General features: G+C 37.1%; 2 protein-coding genes and 1 non-coding gene across 4 annotated transcripts; 2 read left to right on the top strand and 1 right to left on the bottom strand.

The window, feature by feature from the left end:
• Positions 1–970: 970 nt before the first annotated feature.
• LOC131010706 (uncharacterized) lies at positions 971–3317 on the bottom strand. Of its 2 annotated transcripts, none has more exons than XM_057938371.1 (2): positions 2712–3317; positions 971–2572 (listed from the first exon to the last, which is right to left on the bottom strand). In XM_057938371.1, exon 2 carries the CDS (start codon positions 2554–2556, stop codon positions 1840–1842), a length of 717 nt encoding a protein of 238 aa, XP_057794354.1. In that variant the 5' UTR covers positions 2557–2572; positions 2712–3317; the 3' UTR covers positions 971–1839. The 2 variants fall into 2 exon arrangements, with proteins under 2 accessions (XP_057794354.1, XP_057794353.1); XM_057938370.1 differs by having other exon boundaries at positions 2734–3315.
• A 1230-nt stretch (positions 3318–4547) lies between these two features.
• On the top strand, positions 4548–8720 carry LOC131010684 (putative nucleobase-ascorbate transporter 10). Its single transcript, XM_057938342.1, has 13 exons — positions 4548–4581; positions 5007–6184; positions 6257–6531; positions 6610–6710; positions 6782–6857; positions 6963–7022; positions 7089–7258; positions 7334–7430; positions 7523–7609; positions 7687–7745; positions 7826–7917; positions 8096–8173; positions 8248–8720. Exons 2-13 carry the CDS (start codon positions 6034–6036, stop codon positions 8625–8627), a joined length of 1626 nt encoding a protein of 541 aa, XP_057794325.1. The 5' UTR covers positions 4548–4581; positions 5007–6033; the 3' UTR covers positions 8628–8720.
• Positions 8721–18885: 10165 nt separating this feature from the next.
• Positions 18886–18992, top strand: LOC131013705 (small nucleolar RNA R71). Its single transcript, XR_009097793.1, has one exon. It is a non-coding gene; the product is annotated as a small nucleolar RNA R71 (small nucleolar RNA).
• The last annotated feature ends 4260 nt before the right edge of the window (positions 18993–23252 follow it).

The raw sequence follows: 23252 nt of genomic DNA, 5'->3' as shown, positions 1-23252 counted from the left end.
AAGTCATCCATGTATAATGCACCTGCTAATGGATTGGCGGAAGCTTTCAACAAAACCTTGTGCAACTTGTTGAAGAAGGTGGTTGCGAAGACAAAGCGTGATTGGCACGAAAGGATTGGAGAAGCATTATGGGCGTACAGAACAACTCATAGGACTCCAACACAAGCTACTCCTTATTCTTTAGTGTATGGTGTAGAAGCTGTCATTCCTCTCGAGCAGCAGATCCCCTCGCTAAGGATTGCCATACAAGAAGGCTTGACCGAAGAAGAAAATGCTCGTCTGCGCTTGGAAGAGTTAGAAGCATTGGATGAGAGGAGATTGGAAGCTCAACAAAGATTGGAGTGTTATCAAGCTCGATTGTCAAAGGCTTTCAACAAGAAGGTACGACCACGCTCTTTCCAAGTTGGAGATTTGGTGCTTGCAGTGAGAAGGCCGATTATCACCACTCATCGTGTTGGAAACAAGTTTGTATCAAGATGGGATGGCCCATATGTCGTCAAAGAAGTCTACACCAATGGGGCATATAAGTTGCTTTCGGAAGACAATGTGAGAGTTGGACCCATAAATGGGAAGTTCTTGAAGCGCTACTATCCTTAAAAAAAAAAGAAAAAAAAAAAAGAAAAAAGAAAAAAAAAAAAATATGAAGACAGCTCCGTGACGCACGAGCCTAAACTGCATGTTACTCCTGGCCCATATGAGTATAAACTATGCACGGCACCCACCAAAGAAAGTGTATGTGGTTAAACTGCTAAACTTCTCCCACCAAAAGGTAAATTATGTGGCTAAACTATTATATGCCCCACTTTGTCTATATAGTGGTAAAATAAATAGTCACTCCTGGCCCGCAAGAGTATAAACTGTGTACGGCGCCCCCCTATCAAAACTCAAATTGATCTTTGAACTACGTTCTGACTTGATTCCTTTCAAAAGGATACGTAGGCAGCTTAGATATTTCTAAGTTCAGTCATGATTTGGAGTTGTCTTTTCAAGTTGGATTATTATCATTCAAAGTTGGTGAATAAAATGAATGGTGGATGGTTGAAGTTAAATGGTACATTAATTCATAAGAAACAATGAATGTTGCTTGAAAGTTATGAAATAATACAAGTGAAGAGGCAAGTGACAAAACGGGTCCAAACCTTCGAAGCTTTTTCTTGATCAAATTTAAACTCCGCGTCTCCACATCTAGCTTCAACACACTTTGAAAGAGCTCTCTCCAATCTTCAAGATGATTCTTGGATGGTCTTTGAGCAGCCTTTGAGAGTTGTGTCTTCGATCTTCTTAAACTTGATCTTTGAGCTTTATGCGCCGATGCGGAGTGCTTTGCCTTGCTTCCAAAGTATGCGTCGATGCGGAGTGCTTCCCCTTGCTTCCAAAGTATACATCGATATGGAGGGCTTCGCCTTGCTTCCAAAGTATGCGTCAATGTGGAGGGCTTCGCCTTGCTTCCAAAGTATGCGTCAATGTGGAGGGCTTCGCCTTGCTTCCAAAGTATACGTCAATGTGGAGGGTGGTCTCGCCTTGCTTTCAAAGTATACGCCAATGTGGAGGGCTTCGCCTTGCTTCCAAAGTATGCATTGAGCTTCGAGCTTTATAACACCTAGCAACGGAGTAGAAGCATGCGCTCGCCAAAAGTAACAACTCCATTGGAACTAGACTCGAGCAATCCTAGGTCCGAGCGCACCCAAGACCTATTAAAGAATTGAGTCATCTAGTCCACATAGAAGCACGCCAAGAGAAGATGTAACAAGCAATCTTTAAAGGTCGAACTCGCAATGGCCCAGATCCGAGCGCACCCAGAATCTGAATAAAAGCCAATTGAGCTGCCTAAAGTGCAAGTTAAACATCACCCGAACCATGTTGGAGTAGACGAGATAGCCCACGCAAAAGCAAAATATCCACGCTTCCAAGAAGAAAATTGTACCCAAGCAAAACTCCTTGATTGATGGGTGCAAAAGCTCCAAAGCTCCAAGAAAAGCTCCTTGATTGATGGGTGCAAAAGCTCCAAAGCTCCAAGAAAAGCTCCTTGATTGATGGGTGCAAAGCTCCAAAAACTCCAAGCAAAGCTCCTTGATTGATGGGTGCAAAAGCTCCAAAGCTCCAAGAAAAGCTCCTTGATTGATGGGTGCAAAGCTCCAAAAAAAAAACTCCAAGCAAAACTCCTTGATTGATGGGTGCAAAGCTCCAACAGCTCCAAGCAAAACTCCTTGATTGATGGGTGCAAAGCTCCAAAAACTCCAAGCAAAGCTCCTTGATTGATGGGTGCAAAGCTCCAACAGCTCCAAGCAAAACTTCTTGTTGATGGGTGCAAAGCTCCAAAAACTCCAAGCAAAGCTTCTTGATTGATGGGTGCAAAAGCTCCAAAGCTCCAAGAAAAGCTCTCCAAAAAAAAACTCCAAGCAAAACTCCTTGATCGATGGGTGCAAGGCTCCAACAGCTCCAAGCAAAACTCCTTAATTGATGGGTGCAAAGCTCCAAAAACTCCAAGCAAAGCTCCTTGATTGATAGGTGCAAAAGCTCCAAAGATACCAAGCAAAGCTCCCTAAATTGACGCATGCAAAATCTCCAACTCCTAAAAAAAAAAAAAAAAAAAAAGGAGCCTGGTCAGGAATGCACGCAGCAGAAAGAACTTCAAGAAAACAAAATCCTCTTTCGAGCAATTTGTCGAACACATGGCATGCAGAAACGAAAAAAAAAGGTGATTTTCTCACAGCAATGGAAAGAAGAATTCACCAAGATTTCAACACCAATGCTGTCAATGAAAGACAACCGAAAGAAGAAGAGGATTTCTGCAATTCAAGCTTGAGTTTGAAGAAAAATATGAGCTTTAACACCTTTATATAGGGGTGGTTTCCTATGTTGAATAGAAGTCTATTCCCACTGAACTACTTGGAGGTAACCTCCGAATTCTTATCAGAATTAATAGGTGATAACTCCAAATACACTGAAATTCGGAGTCAGGATTAGCTCAATGATTTCATATTTATGGATAATCATGAGTTGGTCATTGCTGCGTACGTACATTCACAACATGGATAAATATGAGATGTTACTGTTCTGATAAGATTAATGGTTATCCAGATGGGAGAGAAATTGAAACAACAAAGAAATCGTGTCATTGGAGAAGTCTGAAAGCGAAAGGCTTTGCAAGCTATCCTTCTGTACATTCGCGTCAAGATGGAAGTCTGTAGGTGCCTTCAAATTACTTAAAGAAAAGAAATGCTATTAAGTGGGCCTCTGATTTTCGACCATCAAGGCTTAATAGGGCCCAAACCTGACTTTGTTAAATTGATGAAGAAAGTTAACCACTAAAGTTGGTTGATTTTGATTTAATAAATGTTATGTTGCCCAATTTTTGGCTCAAATGGAAATGATTCATTGACCTACGTGGCTTTGGTATAAATCAAATGGACTATAGCTTGATTGTTGGCCAAAGACAAGTTTGATTTTCGAAAATTATTAGTAGAAATAAAAGCATTTCTTCAATTATATTTGGGGCAAAGTTCAATTGATACGAAATGAACTATTACAATTAATGGTCTCATTTTTGAATTAAGTTTGAATCCAAATTCAAGAACTCCTAAATACGAGTATAAACTATTTACAAAGTCAAATTCAAAATTCAAGAACTCCTAAATACGAGTATAAACTATTTACAAAGTCAAATTCGAATTCAAATTCAAGAACTCCTAAATACGAGTATAAACTATTTACAAAGTCAAAATTCAAATTCAAGAACTCCTTAATATGAGTTTAAACTATTAAATAAGTTCGAGACTCGTCCATTTCCAAAGACAAGATGTTCATGAACAAGTCTCGATGGGGCAATTTGTAGGCAATTAAATTTATAGCCTATTAAATTCTGCCATGTGGAAATTATAGATTAAATATGAAATTATATATTTTATTTTATATTTTGGAATTAAATTAAATATAATTCCAAGATTAAATAAATATATAATTAATATTTGATTATGTGGATTTATTGACCAATCAGAAATAGACATGTGGAAAATCTACATAAAATATTAAATATTTTATGTAGATAAATACAAATATTGAGGAGCCAATCAAATCGCGCCACCTCAGCCCTAAAAGCCCAATATGACAGGCCAAGCCCACAGCCCACTCCATTCTTCACCTATAAATATGGGTCATTTGTGGAGTCAAAGGGGACAGAAATCATTTTGAGAGCTCAAGCATTGAAGGAGTAATTCTCTACGACGAAGTCATCTCCAACAATCAAGGCGTTCTACAAGGAAGTCAACGAGTTCTTCATCAAATTCATCCAAGTCAACGTTTGATTCAGAAATAAGGTGGAAGCCCTCTGGATTGACGCTATCAAATCAAATTCAAGTCAACATTCAAGTTCAAGGAGATAAAGAAATTATATTTCCCTCCAAGGATTTGAAGAAGCTTGAAGAGGAGAATCAGAGGATTAAAGTAGAGAATCGCAACCCGCATCAAATTCATTTCAATCCACATATTTTGGATTTGTACACATTTTTGTATTTCATTTATTGAATACAATAAAATTTGTGTTTACAGATGCATGATGCCTGCTGAACTTAGCTTCTTTGGGTAACTTTCTCCATTGACTGATCTGCTTTGTAAATGATACTTGAGCTTAATTTACATTTTCTGCTTCGTTATTTGCTAATTCTGCTGATGCTATTGCTATAGCTGCAACGTTTTGCTTGCTTGTGACTTGTTGAGATTACTTTTTCATATTTTATATGCTTTAGAGTTCTTGCGTAGCCAAATTAGCTATGGTTCTTGCAGTTGTTCTAATACAAGTAGACACAGCTTTTCAATCAAATAACTTGAGAAGGTTATTGATTTGTCGAACGATGTAGTTGTAGTGCTATTCACTAAAACACACAACTTAAGTTAGGTTCATCACCAATATCATGTCTCAGCTGTTGCATCATCTATCTTTAGTTTTCCATGGCCTAATATTTATTTACTAATCCTACCGGAATGCAAATACAAACTGGTGGCAATAGAGAGATTGATGTTCTCACGACTCATGGTGAAGTGGACAATGTTGGTGAATGTGATCGCTGTTGGTAGAGGTCGTTTATTGCTATTGAATACTTCTTCTATGTATCTTTGGGTTTGCTTATTCACAACAACCAAAAATGCTGTGTTGTGAAAAGGAAACGCATGTAGTTTTCTGACCTATCGCATGCTCACACTAAACATAGGTAAGTAGATTGGTTTGTCATGTAATGTAACTCTTTACATATGCTGCCTATATCTAATGGAAACAGGAAAAAGAGCTTCTCATTTAGTTATATCTCGAGCTTTTTTCATTACGAGTGATGTTTCATGTGTCTGCTTTCAGCTTTTTTTTTTTTGGAATCTTCCCCAATAAAATAACGCCATTCCAAGGTGACTCGTCATTTCCTCGCCAAGTTTTGTATAACCAGACATTTTTTGGAAAATGTTGAAAGGAGTTTTTAATAAAAAATAAAAATTCGAGATATCTTTTGGAATTCATTAAGAAGTGGGGACGTAAAACATGATTAACCTTTAAAATAATCATAACTTTTTAGAAAAATATTACTTTTAGCTCCATTTTTTTAATTGGAAACTAGAATCATACAGCTTTCCAAAGGCACACAACTATGAACATAATTCACTTCCAAAAGTTGATGGACAAACTAAAATTTAAGTTGATGGACAAACTAAAATTTTGTGATTAATTTTGTTAGGTGAAGAATTACAGAGGACAGCACAAATGGACTCACTCTATGGCTCGTTATATTTGAAACACAAATTTCAAATGGAAATTAAATATGACATATATGATTCATAAACTTGTTATTTATGTCTGTACTGTAACGGTTTCAGGTTTTGATTCCAATAACTTTAGAATTCATACCAATTTAAATTCTTTGATAAGTTACATATCATTAGAAAGATTCTGCAATCAGTTCAAATTCCATTTACAAGAAACCCAAAAACATGATAATCTCCATCTACTGCTAGCTACTTCTCCCATTCCCTTTTTTGCTCTCATGTGCGAAAATGACAAACAATAATAACAATAACCATAACAATAGCAATACCAATAACAATAACAATAGACAACAGCAGCAGCCGCCACCACCACCGTCGCATCCAGCGCTCGAGCAGCTTCCCGGAGTCCAGTACTGCATCAACAGTTCACCACCTATGCGTCAGTTCCCATACTTGTTTTTTTTTTTGAAATATTTGCTTGGGTTTGTCATTTTTGATTTTGTTATTGCAGTGGATGCAATTTTGTTGGGGTTACAGCATTATGTTCTGGCGCTTGGCTCAACTGTCTTAATCCCAAGTTTGCTAGTTCCTCAAATGGGTGGTAGTGATAAAGACAAGGCAGAGGTGATACAAACCTTACTATTTGTTTCTGGTGTAAACACTCTATTGCATTCCCTTTTCGGGACGAGGCTGCCTTCGGTCATAGGCGGCTCTTACGCATTCCTCATCCCTGTGACTTCCATTATCCAATCCAAGAGATACGCATCAATGCATCCTCCCGGGCAGGTTTGATGACCAATAGATCAATTCAATGCTCTTACACTCTTCTTGGTTTGGTATGTTTGAATTATTTTGTTTTTTCAGAGATTTGTGCTAACAATGAGGGAGATACAAGGTGCTTTGATCATGAGTTCTTGTTTCCAAATGATCTTCGGATTCACCTGCTTGTGGCGCAACATAACAAGGTACTGCTCATTTCTTATGCAAGTTTTACTCCCATGTGATGGACCATAATTAAATATATGTTTCATTTTAGGCTGCTTACGCCTTTGTCCACCGCCCCTCTGGTTACTTTTACTGGACTTGGTCTCTACTATCTTGGCTTCCCACAGGTGAAATTACTTACTGATTTTTATCATGTTTTAAGGAATAATATATAGTAGTGTAAAAAAAAGGAATAATAATATATATTGAAGTCTGTCCTAATTTGTTTGTAGATAGCTAAATGTTATGAAGTCGGCCTGCCAGCGCTTGTCTTAATCTTTGTTTTCTCGCAGGTAAGTGAACTGCCTTTTTATGCATATATAAATAGATAGTGTTATATAAACATGAAGCTGTTGCAGATTATCCCAAAATACATGAAGAGGCCAATGTGCGACAGATACGCTCTGCTTATATCCGTTGCAATCGTGTGGATGTATGCCGAGATCCTAACAATGAGCGGCGCTTTCAAGAAATCGAAGCAAGCTAGCTGCCGCACTGATGGCTCCGGCCTCATTCGCTCCACGCCTTGGTATCGTCATCATCATCTTCTTCTTCTTCTTTGTATGCCATATTCTTGAATTTGAGGCCATAATTGAGTTTGCAGGTTGTACATACCGTTTCCGTTTCAATGGGGGCCTCCAACTTTCACAGCTGGAGAAACTTTCACAGCCATGATCGCTTCATTTGTAGCTCTCATTGAGGTCTTAAACATATATACATGTCTTTCTCACATCACATCCATACATCTTTTGCGCGCGTCTCTTCAAGTTTTTTGTGGCATTTCTCTTGGCAGTCGACTGGCTCGTTCATCGCAGCAGCCAGATACGGCAGTGCAACGCCGGTGCCACCTTCAGTGATCAGCCGAGGCGTCGGCTGGCTGGTCAGCTATATGTGCTACTTCAATTCATGAAAAAAAACTATACATTCTTTGCTTAATGTGAGTGTGTGTGTTTTTAGGGGATTGGAACTCTGCTCAATGCCCTCTTTGGCAGCATCACCTGCTCTACAGCAACAGTGTAACAAAATTTCTCTCAACATACACATAAAGTATAGTTCAACATATATATGATATTGAAGGCCTCTCTTGCATGCACAGAGAAAACGTAGGCCTCTTAGCCCTCACCAAAACCGGGAGCAGAAGAGTCATTCAAATTTCGTCCATCTTCATGATCTTCTTCTCCATTTCAGGTACACACTTCTCTTCCAACACCAAATATATATGTTCAAAAATCTCACAAAAGAATTTGTTCAAGTTGTATTCCCTCAATAAAATTTATGGGCCCAATTCTATAACAGAGCTTTTTATTAACTGAGTTTCACTTGGTTGTCCACAACCTAACATAGTTTTTATGACATGAATCTTTAGGAAAATTTGGCGCCATCTTCGCATCAATACCCCTACCGATCATAGCAGCGTCCTACTGCATCTTCTTGGGCTATGTCTGTACGTAGATCTTTTCTTAGAAAAAGATTGCGTGACTCGAAGCCTTAGACATTAACCATTCTACGACTATGCAGCATCTGCAGGCTTAGGGCATCTCCAGTTCTGCAACCTAAACAGTTTCCGAACAAAACTGATAGTGGGGATCTCCTTCTTCGTGGGGATGTCTCTGCCGCAGTACTTTAGAGAGCATCAGCTGGTTTCGAGAGGCGGCCCCGTCCACACCCACGCACGATGGTTCAACGACATGATCTCGGTGGTGTTGATGTCCCATGCGACTGTGGGCGGGGTGGTGGCGCTTGTGCTGGACTGCAGCCTCGATCGTGGCTCGGAGCAGGCCAGGAAAGACAACGGTTCTTGCTGGTGGGATAAGTTCATTGTGTATGGCAAGGATATCAGAAATGATGAGTTCTATAAGCTGCCTGCCCACCTCAATAAATGTTTTCCATCTTCCTAATTTTCTTGATGTTTTCCTAGTTGATTTTTTTCTTTTCTTTCTTTTTGGAGATATCAAACTATATCGTTTTGCATTTGATGATCATGTTCTTAATTTCTTTCTTGTTTTTGTATGTTTTCCCAACTTAGGTTCTGTAACTTTTTAAGTCTGCAAAAACCTTTGTTGTGAAATTGACTCAAAATCATGAGTTGAGTTGAACCAAAGATGGAGTATAAATAATGTGGGCATGGAATCAAAACGAGTTCGAATAAATTCACCATTTATATACAAGGATAAATTGTAGAAATAAATTAAATAATCGAGTTTTTAAGTACTTTTGTTTTTAAATTTTTATCCTAATTATCTAACCTCCCTCTATTTTCACTAAGGAGGCGTTTACTTTGCATGATTGATTATATGAATGATTGAGTATTTTTATCTTTAAGAGTATGATATCTTCAATCTCTCTCTTTCCATAGGATAAGAATCAAACAAAACTATTTTGAAAGGGCTTTGAGATATCTCAATGTTGCAATTCATCAAAGTAAACAAGGATTAACCTTACTATTTTTATCTATCAAAGTTAATCATTTGAAGTAAACGCCCTATAACAGAACTGTTAGTTTTTGCTGACGGTGTAAACACTGATGATATATAATGGTTAGCAATCATCATTAATAAATTAGTTAATTATTTGAAAGTCACATTCATATATAACTAAATCCTAATTGTGAATAATAAATTTTAATTAAAACTTGAATCAACACTACTAAGTACTTCCTTGTCTCATTAATAATATCTCAAAAAATTGGGACACACAAATTAATGGATGATTGTTTAGGGCATAAAGTGACGGTACTCCCCACTTGTTTAAAGTCGGGGTGAGACAGTACAATATACTTTTACCTTATCGAAAATCTTTGATACGGTATCATACCTTACCGAAAAGTTCAATATATATACTGCGATATCTGGAAAACACGTACCTCTAACTTATTAAAAAAAATCGATACAATATCATGCCTTGTCGAAAAGTTCGGTATTTTTTGATATAGTATGAAGTTATGAACGATATACCGAGTTTTCAGTATATTTCCCCAGCCCTAGTTTAAAGAGAAGAGAGAAATCTTAAAAGGCTTTAATCAAAAAATGAGAGGGAGCCACATGTTCCCTTAAGTACAATTAGGCCCCTAATTTATTTCATTTTATGGATTGAGACATTATAAATAAAACAATCTAAAAAGGATGAATAATAATAATCTATATTGTTGGGGTCCCAGAGAGTCTTTGAACAGGTGTATGGGGGAGGGGAGGAATACACCTGATGGGTAAATCTTTTCAGAAAACTGATTTGAAGAAGTAAGCGTGAACTAATAGTTTTCAAAATTGATACTGATGAAACAATCAGTGGGTGACGAGTTATCCGAGTCAGTCTGATAACTTTAGTCCAAATAAGGCTTCAGTCAAATTTGAAAGAATGCAGAGTAGTGTTAAAAGCCTTCCTGATTATCATAGGATAAATCAGTAGATTGATAACACAAGCAACATAAAGTAATCTTAATTTAACTAGCCTTTAAAACAAGTGAAACAAATAAATTTTTTATTACACTTTTTAGTTAGTCAGTTTCAGTAGAAAGCAACAGTAACACAGAAAAGACAATAACAGAAAGCAGAGAACAACACAAGAATTTTTACGTGGTTCGGAAACAAGGTTCCTACTCCACGGTCAGATGATCAATCTGACAAGTACTCCGGACTAATGCTTGAGGTGCATTGCAAACCTACCAACACCACTCTTAGTTGGATTTTACACTTAGCGTGCCCTGACACTCTCGTGCCCACACAGTGAAACACTAAGGTCATTGGAGTCAGAACCTTTAAATTGAACTCCCTCTTGGCTTTCTCGATGACAAGGTAACCGAACCTGTTTAGTTTTAAATCGGTACTAAACAACAACCACTCCAACTCACTTTTCGCTACGGTTGAAAAGAGGTTTGTATTCTTCCAACTAGGATTACTGAGATTTGGTTCTCAAGTAATCAAAATCTTAGGCTTTGTGTATACAAAGATTTGCCTAAGAAATAAGAAAATATGTGTAATCAGAGAACTGATTTGAGCTTTGATGATTCTCTTCTTCGATTCAAACTTATGATAGCAGTTTAACGGCTGAGCTGCAATTTTGGAAATTTTTCAGCTTGTACGTTTGAATCAGTGAAGGTTGCAGTTGATCATCGAGCTCTATTTATAGGCGAAATCTTGAATAGATCCGTTGGAGAGATGGTCTTCAAGTTTTCTGCCGTTGTGAGAGTAGATTTGAATCTAGCTGAGTTTGCAATCTTCGAGGTTCCTGTTTTGGTGAAGAACATCGTCTCATCGTACATCCGGTAGGGTGCCTCTGAGACATGTTGCATCAAATAGGAGCTCTCTGCAGAGAAAGAACGATCTCTGATATCTCTGCATTTAATGCGGCTGTAGGAGCATTTAATGTTATCTTAAGGATATCAGTCCGATGAAGAATGTTAACTGATACTTGTCAGGAGTATCAGTCCGCTGATTCCTTTGCTCCGCATCAAGGCATTAAACTTCACTGTTGGTTCAGTGAAGCTCTCATTCATTCAAAACTGTTGCATTTTGACTTGTCTATTCCAGCTTTCGTCAGTCGTGGTCTTCAGTCTTCAGATAATAAAAAGAATGAACTCTAACACTTGAGTTCAAAAAAGTTCTAGTCTATGAAAAAGACCAAGGAGAGTTTTGGTATCATCAAAACTAGGGATATGATATTTCATTAAGTTCTCAACATATACTAATAGAATAAGAGCCTAAGACAGTCTAAGACACAACTTGTGGATTGCCTATTTTACCCATGTTATATATTTATTATTATATTTATAAAATATAAATCTATTTTGATATACATTTATTTGTCACCCAAATCTATAAAGAATACTTTATATCTATAGCTATTGATAAGGCTTATAAATAAATATACCCATCCAAAATAAAAGTAATGAATTAATAGATTTTTTTAAATAATAGATTATCAATTAAAACAACATTAATTACACCTACAACGTACGTTTCTTTTGCTAGTAATAAAAAAACAATCTAAAAAGAAAATTGAGACATTTTAAATGGAATGGAAGGATTAATATTTAATAATTAGCACTTAGTTATTTATCGGATATTTAATAAAAATATTTTGACAGTTAATCGGTATGCTCACGCTTCATAGACAATGAAAAGCTAAAAATAATCTCCTAAGGGATCATCAAAATTTTTCTTGAAATTCGACCTGCAAAATAACCACCCAAATTAGTGATAACTTAATAAGTAAAGAATTAATAAACAAACAATAAATACATAAAAATAGTGAGATGTGGACTTCAAATTTATGAGATTGGACTTCAAATTAACTAGAAGAACAAAGGTTTTTATGAGATGTGGACTTCAAATTAATTTAACCCTAACTTGATATTATAATCCTTGATAGAAATATTATTTTAATTTATGCAAACAAATCAGTTATAATAGTTGAAGACGCTTCTAATGCTATTTAATCTCTCCTTTTTTAATCGGTAATTAGGAAAACACATGACTAACTACTTACTTAATTGGCTGACAATAGTAAGGGATACTCTATAAATTTAATGACTCGACCACACTAAATTCTAGAGAAATTCGTTTCAAAATTAATAAATTCTGACACATAATTATTGAATTAAGATTATTTTTCCCTTAATCTTAATATGTCAATTTACCAATAATCAATTCTAACCATAATCACGTATGATCAATTCAATTAACTTCGAAACCTTCAAAAATCATGCTAGTTCCTACACAATTTAGTAAAAACCACCAAATTAAAAGAATCCGTTAGTTCTACAATTAGAATCATAAGATAAACTAAGCCAAATATTTCAATTCACCAAAATCACCCAAAAGTGTATAAATTTTGGATTTCATGAAGGCAAAAAATGTATTTTGTTTTTAATTTATTAATTTTTTATAATAATTTGTCATTTTTCACAATAAATCTATTATTTTATGATAATTCGTAATTTAACTTACAAGGGAATTTGTAGTGTGTATATAGGTGGAAATTGAAGACACACAAGCTCTAATAATACTCCCCTCATCCTAATAATCACGCCTCAAATTTTCTTTTATGAGCATCTCATTTATAATATCTGAACCAAACAAAGAAATAATTTACTTTTATCGATTTTCTTTATCTTTTTATTTATTTATTTTATTTCACGTTTATTTTTTTTATTTTTATTTTTTATCTTTTTTCTCATTTACTTTATCTCTATCTTATTTTATCTATATTTTTTAATTTAAATGTCCTTTTTTTGGGATGTTATTATTGAGAGGATGGAGTATTAATTATTTTGGTTTGAAGGTTGGAATTTTTCACTAAAGGTGCCTATCCTTTGATAGTCATAGGCGCGCCAAAATGTAGGTCACGTGCGTGCATGGATTTATTCAATAATTGGTGCACTAAGTGTTAGAGAAAATAATAATTGGGGCAATCACCATGGCCAAACTATTGTTTTTTTATTAAGCTGTGGACAAATACATCTATCAACGTTTGGCCAAACATTTGACTATAATGAAAGCATTCACTAAAAGGAAGCCATAATTAATTATTTGTGCGCAGCACAATATGACATATTTTTGCCACGATTGACCTAATTTTGAACCTATAATATATGAATATTACCGTACATTATACATACATACATACATACATATATATATATTATGAATTGAATGTGCATTTTAAATAATTCTGAATAATTAGCAGAATAATCAATTAGTAAATATTAGATCATATTTAAATATAATGGCCAAATAATTCACATTTAGGTAGGACTTGGACCAAATATCTTTTTATTAATGAAAGATTTTCAGTGACTTAGTTTTGCCACTTAAATTAGATTTTTATAAAAATTTGATTTGGTCTCTATTCATTTCTGGATTGTTCCATTTAATTTGGACTATTTTCTTTTTCGATAATTATTTTATATTACATTAATTATGAGTTCAAACACTTTTACAATGTAAGCTTAACTTTCTAAATAATCATACCAAAAAGAAATAAGCTGAATCGATGGGGACCGAGGGATTTATATATTAATATGGCATGAAATCCAATGAAATATTTTAGGAGTAACTACTTTGTGGTATAGGATTTAAGGTTTCGTACACTGTGTTCGCTATTTATTTTCACCACACCGCAAGTATACGGGTAGTTGCAATATATGGAAGCAAGGTCGTATCCCACAAGGATTAGTAGTTCAATCTAGTGATTATCTTAATTCATTATGCTAGAGCTATTTAGACTAAACAATGAGGTGAAAGGTTCAATTATCTAGCAATTTCAAAGACTAATAAGATCAAACAAACAAAGAGAATTAAACAAGTGATGAAGGTGATTTAGGGACTAGGCATCAATGGACAAGTAATGGATTTCAAATAGCTCAATATTAATCTTAACATTCCTAATTATCTAGAGTGATCTTCCAACTAGTTCTAGCCCCCTCCCGGACGACTAAAACGGTAGATTACGGGTCATAGTTGCCGTCCCCGGTCAACTTCTAACCTATAACTTCCAAAAGCACACAAAGATCGACAAACTCTCACCCAACTCTCAACCTCTCGGTTTATTGAGTTGATATGTTTCAAGCACCTAATCTATTATGATTATCCTCTCCCAATTCAAAACATAAATTGGAAATGCATAGAGAGTGGCCAACAATCCATACAAGATATAAATCTAGGGCTTGAAAAGATAATAGCAATAGAAATAACTAAGAAATATATTGAGCATAACATTCAATCCAATACAACATCCATCTAGCCTAATCCCCAAACCAATGGGAAATTAGCTTAACATGTTCAAACACAATAAATCAAAGTTAAAGGTGTACATAAATGAAAGAGAGAGTAAGAAATGACAAATCCTATTAATGAGCTTTCTTCAATCTTCTCTCCTCTTCAATGCCTTCAATCTTGGTGAAAAAATGTGGTAATGGAGGCTAGGGTTTGGTGTGGAGGAATTGGGGAAGATGGAAAAATGGGTGAGGAAGATGAAAGATATGAGAAAAGAGGGGAAAAATGGAGTTTTGGGGCAAAAATCGCGTCTGGGCCCACCAAAAGACGGATCTCCGCCTCTTCCCCGCGGCCGCGGCATGAACCGCGGCTGAGAACGCGGCTGGAAGCAGGGGAGGCCGCGGTCATGGGCCGCAGCCGCGGCTCGGACCGCGGGTGCCTGTCAAAAACGTTCTGGACTGCTCTGGAGCAGAGGCCCGCGGTCGGGCCCGCGGCCGCGGCCCGTACCGCGGGTTACTGGGCAATTTTGGACAGAGGCCCGCGGTCGGGCCCGTGGCCGCGGCCCGGACCGCGGGCGCCTGGGCTTTATGCGCAGTCCGTTTGTTCGGCTCCGTTCTCCCTCGTCCGAACTCCGATTTGGTCGCCGTTTGCGCTCACGGATTCCTCTCGAGATGAACTTTAACCTAATGTTTTCAAAACTCTCTAATTAATCTTTGATTTTCCCTGAAATCACTCCAAAAGCTACACCAAGCATCAAAACTCAACAGTTAGGACAAAATTGGGATACAAACACATATTAGTAATCAAAATATGAAGGGAAATGACAACAAATCATGTGGAATTGAGGTACGAAAACCATGTTTGTCAACCCCCCAAACTTAAGGCGTTGTTTGTCCCCAAACGACAAAAAGACTAGAAATAAAAGTAAACAAACATGTGAGCATGAATTGATGTCATTTCAAGGCTTCAACAATTTCAAAAATCTTTCAAAAGTGTATCACAAGTAAAATGCATTCTAAGAAGTCACAAGTGATAGTGAGTTCAACATTATAGCATCCAAGTTTGAATCCTCACAAGGTGAATGTTTCAATGGTGCACTCAACTCTCAAGTGTTTAGAATGGACGTGTTTGCACTCGAATTGAAACAATGCATGCAATCTACCATAAGCTTGCCATTTGTCCTAACTTTCTATGCTTCAATGTGCTACAAATAATGATCAACAAGGGCTTTTCTTTAGGTTGCAATGAGGGCTCTTTGGTGAGGTGAGGTGTTTATAGGCAAAGTGACTCATATCCCATACAATTCCCAAATTGAATAAGTCATATTCACCATTGTTCTTTTCTAATCAATCAATAACCAATATCTCCACATTTATTCTTTTTCATCCTATGAATACTTTATCAAGACCATGATTCAAAAGGCAAATCACTCCCCTTTATACTATTTTGTTCAACATTTCTCTTCATTTTTCTTTCTTTTTCTTTTTGAGTTTATAGGAGACTAGTGATTTTCACTCAATCAAAGTATGACAAGCAATTTCAATGATTTCTCAACCATTTTCATCAAAGCAACCACCAACAATCAACGTTCTACCCCTTTTCATTGGTTAATTCAAAAAAAAGCTATAAGGCACAAAGTGGGTAAACTATGATCATATGAGAATTTGGACATAATTTAAGTCAAGTGGCTAGCAAGGATGGCCTTAAATCACTTCAATATCCATAACACATCTACTTTCATTTTTTTAGAGAGGACTTATGGCAAGTTCTAGAGATTAACGAGCATGTTCAATTGATTTACACTCAAGAATGAAATGAGATTGTGATAATATGACAATCAATGGCTCAATTCTTACAAGCTCATTATCAAGTTCTTGGAGGCAAAATATTTAACTCACTTGTCACAAGTTCAAACTTTTCATGCATAATCCACAAGTGATACACACAATTTCTTTTCAAAAAACAACAATCATATTGTAAGCCCAACAACAAACAATTCATCGTCACAAAATTTGCTACAATTATCCCAAGCAAAACAAAAACAAAAATATCAACCCAACTAACTCTCAAGCTTTCATTTATTCAACAATAACAAAAACAAGACAACAATACTAAAACAAACAAAAAAACAAGTAAAGCTTAAGATAGATGAGACAACTAATCCATCTCTCCCCTCCCCCCAAACTTATTTCACACAAAGTGAAAATGAGTTTGGAAGAAAAGAGAAGGAGAAGTTGTCTCGGACTCACAAAAAAAACTAACATATAAAAAAAAATAAACCATACAAAAATTAAAGGGTACCTTGTTGGGGTGCCTCCCAACTAGCGCTTAGTTTAACGTCATGAGCTAGACGTCTCCATGATGGTGTTATGGCTCGGGGGTGGTTCCAACGAACACTTCAACTTTTGGTTTCAAGGGCAAAAATGCCTTGATTCTTTCCTTCTCAACCACAAAGGTTCTTTCATCCTTCTTTCTCAATTCAATTGCTCCATTGTTGAAAACCTTGTTGATTTTGAAAGGACCCGTCCATTTTGATCTTGACTTTTCCGGAGGTAGTGATTGACGGAAGGTGAGGAGAAGGACTTCATCATCGGGTGCAAACTCCCGTTTGTGCATCATCTCGTCATTAGCACTTGTTGTCCTCTCTTTGTAGAGGCTTGACTTCTCAAATGCGTGATACTCATCTAACTCTTTGAGTTGGAGTACACGGTCTTGCCCCATTGGATGTATCTCATTCTCACCAAAGAATGCATACTTCAAGTGTGTGGGGAGAAGCTTCAACTCCAAGCCTTGGGCTTCCTCCTCTTTCCTTTCTCCCTTCAATTTTTCTTTCATGTTGATGCAAGGTTCAATCACTTGCATCAATTTGCATTCCTCCACTCTCATTCTTTCTTCCCCATCTTTGTGCTTGGGAGCTTTGTGGATTGAGAAGGTAACACTCTCATCATTCACTCTCAATGTGAGCTTGCCCTTTGCAACATCAATTAGGGCCCTCCCCGTCGCCAAGAATGGACGTCCAAGGATCAAAGGTACATCCTTGTCCTCAACCATATCCAACACCACAAAATCCACCGGAAAAATGAATTTGTCAACCCTCACCAAGACATCCTCCACTATCCCTTTTGGATATGAAACGGAACGGTCCGCCATTTGCAAAGCAATCGTGGTTGGCTTAATGGTTCCTATTTCAAGCTTGTTGAAGATGGAGAGAGGCATCAAATTTATGCTTGCTCCCAAATCACACAAGGCCTTTCCAAAACGACCATTTCCAACATCACATGGGATAGTAAAGCTCCCGGGATCCTTGATCTTGATGGGTAGCTTCTTTTGAAGAATGGCACAACATTCTTCGGTGAGGTTGACCGTCTCAAATTCTTCTAATTTCTTCTTCTTGGATAGAACTTCCTTGAGAAATTTTGCATACTTGGGCATTTGTTGCAATGCTTCAACAAGAGGGATGTTGATATTCACCTTCCGAAAGATTTCAAGGAATTTGGAGAACTCACTCTCCACATTCTTCTTGGGAAGCCTTTGAGGAAAGGGGATTGGTGGGCAATAAGGAGGTGGAGCTTTGTACACTTCCTTATTCTTTTCCTTATCATTTTGCATTTTTGAAGAAATGTCTCCATCATTGCTCTTCTCTATTTCAACCATGTCCTCCTCTCCCAAGCACATCTTGGACTCTTCAAAGGTTGTCTCACCTAGTATGTTAATAGCTTTGCAATGCTCCTTAGGGTTTACAATTGTGTTGCTTGGAAATTGCCCTTGTTGGCGTTGATTGCTTAAGGATTCGGCAATTTGCCCCACTTTCATCTCAAGCATTTTCAATTGGGTCGCTTGAGCCTCCAACCTTTCATCGGTTCTCGTCATGTGGGCTTGAGTGGCCGTCATGAATTTCATTAAAATTTCTTCAAGGTTGAGTTTCTTCTCTTCCTTGATCATACCATCACTTACCGCAAATCCGGGTGGTGGTTGCAAGAAGTTGTTGGGATTACCATAGGCAAGATTTGGGTGGCGATTTGTTTGAAATCCTTGATTGTATTGCCCTTGCCCTTGGCCTTGATAACCACCTTGATGTGAAGGCCGGAAATTCCCTTGGCCTCGGTTGTTGTTGTTGTTGATGTAGTTCACATCCTCGAAGCTAGTTTGTTCTTCAACCACGGGCTCTACCCTTGATATTGACATAGCATCAATCTTGTTATTCATGGCGGTCAATTGAGCTGTCAAAAGAGCTATCGGATCCGAGCTTGTTGTAGCCGCCACCTTCTTCAAAATAGTCCTCTCCCCCGGAAATTGGTAGCTATTGGCGGCCAAGTTCTCTATGATGTGGGTGGCCTCCTCGTGGCTCTTCTCCAACAATGCTCCATTGGCCGATGCATTCATGTCTCTTTGCATCTCACCACTACACCCGGTATAGAATGAGCAAATAATGGTGTTTTGATCCAAACCATGGTTGGGACACTTCCTTATCATCTCTTTGAATCTCTCCCAAGCTTCATAGAAGGTCTCTCCATCGAATTGATGAAATTGGACAATGTCCTTCTTCATCTTCATTGTCTTACTTGGAGGGAAGAACTTGATAAGGAACCTTTGAGCCATTTTCTCCCATGTAGTGATGGAACCAATCTCTAAAGATTGATACCATGTCTTGGCCATGCCCCTTAGTGAGAAGGGAAAGAGTCGGAGTCGAATGGCATCCTCCGGAACTCCATTTATCTTGATAGTATCACATATCTCCAAGAAATTGCCGAGATGTCCATTCGGGTCATCTTGAGAAAGACCGGCGAATTGATTTTGTTGCACCATGTTGATGAGGGCCGGCTTGAGCTCAAAATTATTGGCATTGATTCTCGGGGCATGCACTCCCACTTGTTGGACCACGGGTTGGAACATATTGCTAATAGGTGGTGGTGGTGGTGCATTCCTTTGAGCCTCTTGCTCATTGATTTGCCCTTGCATGTCCTCCAATTGCCTTTGGAGTTGACGGATTAAATCAAAATTTTCCGCCATAGCTTCCTCCAACTCTCTATCTCTTCTTGTTCTTGCTTTGTTGTGTCGGCAAAAAGCTTCAACCTCAAGGTCTATAGGTATAAGAGGTGCACCTTTAGACCTTGTATTCATACACTACCTATCAACCAACAAGAACAAAGAGTCAAATCACAATCTTAAAATAGAAAACAAAAATTAAAGCAAGTAAAATGTCTAAAGTAGTTAAGCACAATGAAGCAAAATATCACAAGCAAAGAAACTAAACTAATCCCCGGCAACGGCGCCAAAAACTTGTTCGCTATTTATTTTCACCACACCGCAAGTATACGGGTAGTTGCAATATATGGAAGCAAGGTCGTATCCCACAAGGATTAGTAGTTCAATCTAGTGATTATCTTAATTCATTATGCTAGAGCTATTTAGACTAAACAATGAGGTGAAAGGTTCAATTATCTAGCAATTTCAAAGACTAATAAGATCAAACAAACAAAGAGAATTAAACAAGTGATGAAGGTGATTTAGGGACTAGGCATCAATGGACAAGTAATGGATTTCAAATAGCTCAATATTAATCTTAACATTTCTAATTATCTAGAGTGATCTCCCAACTAGTTCTAGCCCCCTCCCGGACGACTAAAACGGTAGATTACGGGTCATAGTTGCCGTCCCCGGTCAACTTCTAACCTATAACTCCCAAAAGCACACAAAGATCGACAAACTCTCACCCAACTCTCAACCTCTCGGTTTATTGAGTTGATATGTTTCAAGCACCTAATCTATTATGATTATCCTCTCCCAATTCAAAACATAAATTGGAAATGCATAGAGAGTGGCCAACAATCCATACAAGATATAAATCTAGGGCTTGAAAAGATAATAGCAATAGAAATAACTAAGAAATATATTGAGCATAACATTCAATCCAATACAACATCCATCTAGCCTAATCCCCAAACCAATGGGAAATTAGCTTAACATGTTCAAACACAATAAATCAAAGTTAAAGGTGTACATAAATGAAAGAGAGAGTAAGAAATGACAAATCCTATTAATGAGCTTTCTTCAATCTTCTCTCCTCTTCAATGCCTTCAATCTTGGTGAAAAAATGTGGTAATGGAGGCTAGGGTTTGGTGTGGAGGAATTGGGGAAGATGGAAAAATGGGTGAGGAAGATGAAAGATATGAGAAAAGAGGGGAAAAATGGAGTTTTGGGGCAAAAATCGCGTCTGGGCCCACCAAAAGACGGATCTCCGCCTCTTCCCCGCGGCCGCGGCATGAACCGCGGCTGAGAACGCGGCTGGAAGCAGGGGAGGCCGCGGTCATGGGCCGCAGCCGCGGCTCGGACCGCGGGTGCCTGTCAAAAACGTTCTGGACTGCTCTGGAGCAGAGGCCCGCGGTCGGGCCCGCGGCCGCGGCCCGTACCGCGGGTTACTGGGCAATTTTGGACAGAGGCCCGCGGTCGGGCCCGTGGCCGCGGCCCGGACCGCGGGCGCCTGGGCTTTATGCGCAGTCCGTTTGTTCGGCTCCGTTCTCCCTCGTCCGAACTCCGATTTGGTCGCCGTTTGCGCTCACGGATTCCTCTCGAGATGAACTTTAACCTAATGTTTTCAAAACTCTCTAATTAATCTTTGATTTTCCCTGAAATCACTCCAAAAGCTACACCAAGCATCAAAACTCAACAGTTAGGACAAAATTGGGATACAAACACATATTAGTAATCAAAATATGAAGGGAAATGACAACAAATCATGTGGAATTGAGGTACGAAAACCATGTTTGTCACACTGTTGCAAAAAGGGTTAATTGTAGTTTATAGTCCCAATTTGTAAAAATGTAAAACTGGGTTGAACTTAAAAAATACGAAAAAGTAACCTAAACTTTAAGGCCATTTGTAAAAATGGCCTTAACTTTAAAATATACAAAAAATACTTTGAATTTTCAAGTTATTTATACAAATGGCCCAAAATTTAAAAAATTTAAAATGGCCCGAACTTTCATAAATACAAAATGGGGCTTGAATTATTTTCTCTCGCATAAATAATTTTTTTTTTCTCTAGCAATTATTTTCTTTTTATCATGCTCATGATAATCTAATGAATAATATATGTAATAATTTGTGTCTTCAACACATATTTTTCTTCTTTGTCTGTGCGTAATTAAAATTTTATGAGCTCGAAGTTAAAAAAAAATCGCACTCCAGAATATTTTGCGAGAGAAAAATTGTTTGTGCCAAATTATGATTCGTATGAGATCGAGAATTATTATATTTTTTAGGAATATTCCAAGTGATTTAAAATTTTCACATAATTTTCACATCAATTCGAGCTTTCCATATTGTCATAAGTCGAGTCTGAGAGTGAAAGCTCATGTCATTTTTATAACTTTTATGAAAATTGAGATCATTTTTTGTGATTGATTTTTACAAATAATTTCAAAGTTCATGTCATTTTTTGTATTTTTTAAAGTTTATGCCATTTTTACAAATACTTCACAGTTTTGGCTATTTATACAAATTACTCCAAAATTAATGTCATTTTCCATATCTTTTAAAGTTGGTGTCATTTTTACAAATGACTTCAAAGTTCTGGCTAGGACTGGCAAATCGTGTGTGTTGGGTCGTTATGGGGTCGACACGACACATTAAGGTCAACACATGAACACGTCCTGTTAAGAAATTACTCGACACGAACACGATACAATCTACACAAACACGAACGCGACACGAAAACGAATCGTGTTGACATGACACATTAACGACACGATTTTCGAAAAACATGATTAAAGACGACTCAATAAAAATACGATAAAAATAAAAAATTAAAATCAATAAGGAAGAGCATGAATTTTGTGTTGTTTGGATGCAAAACAAAGGATGAGATTAGAAAAAAATATTTCAAAAAGTCAAAACTCCTAACTTTAGAATAAAAATTAAAACAAATTTATTATAAAAATAATAATATTAATTCTAACAGGTTACACGAACCCAACATGAATCTGACACGAACGCGACACGTATCCGACACGAAATTATCGTGTCCTTATCAGGTCGACACGATAAGGATACGAATCTACTTGACACTAATCCATTAATTTCGTGAGATTTTGTATCATGCTTTCGTGTCGTTTTCAAAATTGTCAACCGTAGTTCTGGCTATTTTTTTTTGTATATTTTAAAGTTTAGACCATCTTATAAATAACATCAAAGTCCGGGCCATAAATTATAGTAATTAACACCGTTAAAAAATAATTGAGCACTTCTTTCTTAATCACTTTTTTTTTCCTTATTTTTTTTTGTCATTTTCTTTTACTGCATTTTGATTTTGTTTTAATTATAGTCATCCTAATTTTGAAATACTCACTAGTACAGCAGTTATAACTAACTTGTCAGAAAATTTGTTTCAAAATAATTATTGTCAAATTATTCTGCAATTATCAGAAGCTAACTACTGCTCTCGCACAAGTTGAGAGAATGACATATATTTGACCACATAGACAAAAATCTATGCAAACCATAATAAATATTTACTGATATCCTCTAATTTTATAATAATTTTATTACACCCTATGATATTATTCTCAATTATTAGAGGTACCATGTAGTAAGAGATTGATAAGACCATACATAGCTGGGATCTCTTGTCTCTTTCCCAAAATCTCTGTCAATTCTCCAAGATATGGGCTTCAAGATTCTAAGTATGGAAACACTTCATAACATGATTATAAGAATTGAACTCCCCATAAAGTTTGCTAAGTTAATTAATTAATTCACCTCATAGTTTAGTGGTATATATATAACTCACCTTTTAACACTGGAGGAGCCAAG

Source organism: Salvia miltiorrhiza, chromosome 2 (genome assembly GCF_028751815.1).
Source record: "Salvia miltiorrhiza cultivar Shanhuang (shh) chromosome 2, IMPLAD_Smil_shh, whole genome shotgun sequence".
In the NCBI taxonomy this organism is placed as follows: Eukaryota; Viridiplantae; Streptophyta; class Magnoliopsida; order Lamiales; family Lamiaceae; genus Salvia; species Salvia miltiorrhiza.
Note: the sequence above shows the minus strand (reverse complement) of the source record. Positions and strands in the feature narration are given on the sequence as shown.

What these genes read in the sequence shown, in the direction of transcription:
- LOC131010706 (XM_057938371.1), bottom strand. Translation starts at nt 2,556, where the DNA reads ATGCGTCAATTTAGGGAGCTTTGCTTGGTATCTTTGGAGCTTTTGCAC.
- LOC131010684 (XM_057938342.1), top strand. Translation starts at nt 6,034, where the DNA reads ATGACAAACAATAATAACAATAACCATAACAATAGCAATACCAATAAC. An exon ending in ACTATCTTGGCTTCCCACAG is followed by an intron (nt 6,858 to 6,962) that starts GTGAAATTACTT and finishes ATTTGTTTGTAG; the next exon opens with ATAGCTAAATGTTATGAAGT. An exon ending in CATCTTCTTGGGCTATGTCT is followed by an intron (nt 8,174 to 8,247) that starts GTACGTAGATCT and finishes ACGACTATGCAG; the next exon opens with CATCTGCAGGCTTAGGGCAT.